Genomic DNA, 6,701 nt, shown 5'->3' on the forward strand with positions numbered 1-6,701 from the left:
CATACTGGGACCCATACCCAGTGCCGTCTTAACGCATGGGCCCACCCGGGCACCTCACAAGAGAAGAGGGGCCTCACAAAAATGAGATCCGGTTGAAATTTTCAAGGATATACCAGGTAGGGCCTCCGAAAAACCACTTGGCCCGGGGGCTCATGATACTCTTAAGACGGCCCTGCTCATACCTAATTTTTAAAATCATTGTACCAAATTTCGTAGGCACATATGCACTTGAGGCAGTGCCGTCTTGACGCATGGGCCAACCCGGGCACGTCACGGAGGCCTTGAATGAAGAGCAGGGGAGGGGGGGAGGGGAAGGGATAATGAGATATATCGTTAAGCATGTAAATTGGTAAGTAGGCATTTGCAGTCTGCATAGAGGACTGAGCAAAATAAATTTGCCCGGGGGCCCACGATGCTTTTAAGACGGTCCTGACTCCAGGCCATCTCTGCAGGGGGCCGCAACTAGATGCTTGGTCACCCGGGGCATGTGTGCATTTTGACGCCCCCTTATAATGTTGAAGGTAAGGTTTGAGAATGAAATTTGCGCCCCCTCTGGTCCACCGCCTGGGGCACGAGACCCGCCTGCTCCCCCCCCCCCCCCCCAGTTGCGGCCCTGCATCTCTGGACCGTTTTTCCAGGAGAGAGAATGTGTAGCTCTGACTTTCGCAACTTTTCACAGAAATCAATTTATTGGGTAAAAAAACATATTTTTTTTAGTAAAAGTGAAAAGTGGGGGATGAGGGGCGGGGAGTTACTGACAAGAAAAGAAAGAGAGCCATAAGTAATGTGACCATACATCCCGTATTTCCCGGGACAGTCCCGGCATTTTCTGTTCTTCTGACCATCCCGACTATTTGGCAAAAGTGTCCCGGTTTTTCCCGAATTTTACACGAAGCCTACTTGAATTTTTATTCTTCATTGAAGTCAAAGATTAAAATTATTTTTCAACTCATAAATTATATTATGATAATTACAACTATAAATAAGAATATTAATCTCGCACATTTGTCTTGGTGAACGTGCTTTTTTTTATCGTGGAATTCATTTTAATCCACTGCAATTTGCAGTAATGCTTCATTTCCCGCCATTGTGATATTTTCGTAATTTCAGCAATATTTGGCAACTTTGTTCTGTTTTGGCATCATTTTTAGCGATAATTGGCGATATCCCGTATTAGGAATCCCAACTTCCCGTATTTCTCTCGAGGAAATATGGTCAGTTGAGCTATAAGCCACACCTTTGTAGGCTAGAGCAGTGTTTCTTAACCTTTTTTTGCCCGTGGCCCCCTTTGAACCATATTTTTTCTCGTGGCTCCTCTGTCCTACCCAGAGTTTCAACTCTCATCTAGAAGCAAGACACTTTATACGTATTGAAATGATTTTTTTTCAGTGAATTTGTACTGAACGAAAATTTTGCAAAGAAAATTGGCCTCTAGACCCCTAGCATAGAATTTATTGATCTCCCCGCTAGTCCGAGTTCTATCAGGACCGTCTCAACATCATGGGGGCACCCCTCCTTAGGCAAAGTGATGCTATGGTAGTTCCATACTTTAGCTGGAAATAAACAGCCTACATATTTCAAATCAAATCAATTTATTCATTTATAACATACAGAGATTTAGATTAGTTTAAACAAAACAAAACATATTTATCATCCAGAGGCTGTGATGCCTGTACGGATGATTGAAAATTTACATGATAATTAATGAATAAAATATCTAAAAACATACGACATGAACAGAAACATTAAAAAAGAAAGAGACAGATATACAACATAAAAGAGACAAAATTATCCCTGTCAAATAAAAAAATACGTAAAGATAAAAAAATACGTAAAGATAAAAAAATAATCAAGAACGAAAAAACGTACACAACACAAAAAAGACAAAGTTCTTAATGCATGGCGAGAAATGTAAAATAAAACAAAACATTATAGATAAAAATATATGAGGAAAAAAAAAATTAAACTCGCACATACATAGACAAACGCAAACAACAACAATTTATTTTTAATTGAAAAAAATACACATAATTAAAGTGGCAAAGCTAAATTGAATAAATTTTATTGCTCCTCCTAAAGGTCAAAATAAGAGTCTACATCGTCTATTGAAACTAGTAATTTGAATAATGATTTTTTAAATGCCGTGTGTGTGTGGGTATATTTTGTATTTCTAGTGGTAGTGAATTATATAATTTCGGAGGCTAAATAATAAAAATGATTATGAAAAATTTCTTTCCTAAAAGTAGGAATTCGGTAAATCATATGAGGTCTTCGCTCGGAAACATTATCTTTTAAACTGCATAAGCCTTTATTACGGTTTAAGAACAGAATAATAATACGAAAAAGAGCATTATGGTGTAAAGGAAGTAGATTAAGATTTCTAAAAATTGTAGAAGAATGAGGCTGACCCCGATTCAAAGTTTTGAAAACTCTTTTTTTGTATTGAAAATAAAGGCAATAAATTAGTTTTATAATCACCACCCCATATAATTACACCATAATTTATAAGTGAATAAAACCAAGCATAGTAAAGGTCTTTTAAGAAATTAGCGGAAACTTTTTTACTTATATAATAAAAATGATATAAAACAAAACGAAGTTTTTTAAGTAGTTCATGAACATGAGATTTCCATTTTAAATTGCTGTCTACATTTAAACCCAAGTATTTAATACTATTTCCTTCTTGAATTGCATCGCAATGACAATGAGGTTGAAAATCACAATCGAGGGTATGAAATTTTAGATTAAGATGTAAATCAGATTGCATAAGATTGAAATTAACGTATTTTGTCTTCTGTAAATTTAATTTTAAATCATTAGCATAGAACCATTTTTGAATTAATATTAGATTGTGGTTAATATGATTCTTAAGGCTGTCAAGATCATCACATGAATACATTAAAACAGAATCATCGGCATAAGTGATCATGGAACCGTCAAATTCTAAATTACAAAGATCATTAATGAAAATCAGAAAAAGTAAAGGACCCAATATAGATCCTTGTGGGACTCCTCTATTTATATGGACATAATTACTGAAATTATCCTGTATTTTGACTGTTTGTTCTCTATTATATAAATATGAAGTGAACCAATTTAAAATATGACCCCGAATACCAGCTGAATTAAGTTTTTGAATGAGAATATAATGGTCCACATTGTCAAAAGTCTTTGAAATATCTAAAAATATTGCAACAGTAAATTTGTTCTTGTCAATGCCATTATAAATAAATTTCGAAAAGGCCAAAAGGGCATTTTCAGCACCTCGTCCTTTTAGAAAACCAAATTGGTTTTTAGCAAAAAAATTCACAGAATACAAAAAAATTCTAATTGAAAGAATTTTTTCAATAAGTTTAGAAAAAATCCTACTTATTAAATTTCCTACTTATTTTCAAAATTAATATTATACTATACAAAATATCATAAGGTGGGGTCACTTATGGGCATGAGGCCCCTGGACATGACCCCTCACAAGAGTGGGACTGACAGAGCTACAGCCCGGGGCCTAATATGGTTTTCATCATTTTTTTTGTTTTTCATACAATAAATTTCATATAGTAAAATATTTAGCCGGGGACTTGAGAAAAACCCCATCCTAGGGAACTTGTTGCAAAATGTAGACGGTGAGGCCTGGGTGGGTCCATGCCCTAAAGAAGGCCCTGGTTTTATTGGTTGTTTTGTTGGATTCTCTCTCTCACTGTAAGTCATAGCTGCCAACTTTTGAAAATGAAAATTCGGGAGATTTTCGCGCATACCCGCATTTTATGCTAAAACCCACTCCCTAATAAATACAATAGGGATTTTTCCAAATAAAATAGGGATTTTCCAAACATAAAAGTTGAAGCGTAGGGAATAAAATCCCTACTCAAAAACTCAGGGCCCGATCATGACAAATCGGGGCCCTGGGCAAGGATACTTTTGGGGGCCCCCCTCCTCTCTAATCTAAAATAGATTTCTCGGGTGTAAAACGATATAAATTGCATATTTTTAGAATTTTTTGTCTGATCAAAAACTTTTGAACATAAAACTGAAAATTTAAACCATTTTGTTTCACGTGTACCCTTTAGTTATCAAGAAATAATAAAGTATGAGACAAATACTAACCACATCAATAAAATCACCAGTTGCGTGGCTAATGCATCACAAAAATGTTTTACTGTGAAGTAATTCACTTTTTTTTCTGCTTTTCATTTTCGCAAAATCAAGAATTACATTACTGAAATCCAATTTTTTTGTTACTTCTCCTTCAATGCAGAGTAATGCTAAAGAGCTTAGTTTTTCCTGCAGAATACTAGAGCGTATGGGAGACTTTAGACGCTTTAACAAGAAAAGGATCTTTCACCAGAACAATTTGTTACTGGCAATGTTAAAAAAATTCTTATGGCACTATCAACATTGGAAAATGTCTCTTCCAGCTCTAAACATTTCAGTTTTTTAAACATATCTGCAATATTATATCCATCTTCCACAAGTGAAGAAAATTGCTGTAGCTCTTCAGGAAAAGAATCATCTAAATCCTGAGGGTAGGATTTTTGCAAAGAAATCGCTTTATCCATAAGTTTTGATTTCAACTTCATTTCACTCAGGCAAGCAAACTTTTTCGCTGTGCTATTATACGGCTCTTTACGAAAAGAAAGGTGTGAAATTAAAGCATCACAAACAGCATAATAAATACTTGATTTATAAGCTTCACGAGGTGTCAGGTCAACTTCACAGCTATGTACTGCATGAGGATCTTTGCTTCTTGGCTTTAATTTTTTTCTTGCTACATCGTAATCAACATCCGGCTCACACATATCTCTTGCTAATTTTTCATACTCCTCAAAATTGTCTCTCACATATTGAGTAAATTCAATTAAAGATTGGTACAAAAGTGTGACACGCGTTAAATTCATAGATGATTTTTGAAGTTCCACACTGGTTTGATTAAGCCTTTGTAAAAGGGTATCCCATACAACGATGTTCAGTACAGTTTCCAACTTTTTCAACGTTTTCAAAAGGGATTGTGCCTCCAATTTTGTGTATGCAGTTTCATTTTCTTCTGTACCTAATCTGTTAAGAGTAAGTACAATGGCATTATAGTTCTTCCTTAATGATTTAACGGCATGAGCATCAGCACACCACCTAGTACTACTGCGGTTCTTCAATGTTGAAAAATCGCCACGTTTTTTCAGTTCTTCATTTAGTATCTGCCACCTGTGTGTTGATGAAGAAAAGAAAGTATATATTTGTTGCACAAGACAAAAAAACTGCATTGCACCACTGCATGACTCAACAGCATTAACACCAACCAAGTTAAGAGAATGAGCTGCACAAGGAACAAAATCAGCGGAAGGATTTATGCTTTTTATTCGGGCTTGTAACCCAGAATATTTGCCGGCCATATTTGATGCATTGTCATAGCTTTGGCCACGACAATTTAATACATTGATTCCAGCATCTTTTAGAGTTGTTAAAACAATTTCTGCTAGGGTTTCTGATTTATGGCTGTACATTGGAACAAATTTCAGAAATCTTTCCACAGGTTCAGCTTCGACAACATATCGAATCACAAAACACAACTGATCAAGATGAGTAATATCTGGGGTAGAATCAATAATAATTGAGTAGTATTTGGCAAGCAGAATTTCATCAATGATTTGTTTTTCCACTTGTTTAGCCATTATATGAATAAACTGATCGATACATGTTGAGGACAAATAGCTTACATTTCCTTTGCCAGGATTCCCATATCTCTCCAAATGTTTTGAAAGAAATGGATCAAATTTGGCTATCACTTCTAAACAGCCTAAAAAATTTCCATTGTGCCTAGATCCAACAGTTTCATTATCACCAAAAAAAGGTAGACCCCGTATAGCCAAAAATTTCACAACAGCAACAACTCGTTTAAGCACAGACATCCAATACTTCGTCTCCTCTTCATATTGCTGTACCAAAGATGAATCAACTCTTTGTGAGACATTTGCCCGGAGTGACAGATCCATCATGGCTTGCTTATGTGAAGAAGAGTTTTCATGCTCTTTTAATCTGGTAGCAGCATGCTTCCAGTCCCAAAATCCTTCAATTAGCTGACCTTTACATGAGCTGTTGCTATTGGCATGTAGCAATTTGCACACCCAACAAAATAACATTTTCGATGAAGCTGACAAAACCAACCATTTCCTTAAAAGTTTTTCACCATTTCTTTTGGTATGATAAAATTGAGAAATAGTGAGACTTCTCTTCACACCTCCAAAAACTCTTTCAGTCTCCGATAGCAAATCGGTATTTTGAGGAGGGGGATTACATATAAAATATTCCACCATTTCATTATTAATAACAGTCCACATTGCTGGGTCTGGATAAAGAAAATTTTCATTTTTCTCAGTAGCAGCTAGGCTTACACAACTAGGCTTACTATCATCATCATCTTGAATCTCAACATTCCTCAAACATGCTCTGGAATTATCATATTCATTAATTATTGTTTCATCATCATCAGATTCAGCTTTAGATTGTTCATTACATGGCGCATTGACTTTTGCATGTGCTGCAAAATAATTTTTTAATGAACTAGCAATTTTTTTTTCCCCCTCATCTTTCTGTTTTTTCAACTTTCTCTTTGCAGAGCCAGATAAATAAGTTCGAGAGGACATAATTAAACTTATAATATTGAAGTTACCATTGAGCTATAAAATGCTAAACATGCTGAAAACAAACAT

General features: G+C 35.5%; 1 protein-coding gene across 1 annotated transcript; it reads right to left on the reverse strand.

Annotated features, from left to right (window-relative positions):
* Positions 1 to 4,319: 4,319 nt before the first annotated feature.
* Positions 4,320 to 6,131, reverse strand: LOC149066203 (zinc finger MYM-type protein 1-like). Its single transcript, XM_089253089.1, has one exon. The coding sequence runs from the start codon at positions 6,129 to 6,131 to the stop codon at positions 4,320 to 4,322; it is 1,812 nt and encodes a 603-aa protein (XP_089109215.1).
* Positions 6,132 to 6,701: the final 570 nt, after the last annotated feature.

Source organism: Pholcus phalangioides, unplaced genomic scaffold, assembly GCF_987345545.1.
Source record: "Pholcus phalangioides strain wild (caught in Gottingen) unplaced genomic scaffold, Ppha-v1.0 ptg000032l_1, whole genome shotgun sequence".
Classification (NCBI taxonomy): domain Eukaryota; kingdom Metazoa; phylum Arthropoda; class Arachnida; order Araneae; family Pholcidae; genus Pholcus; species Pholcus phalangioides.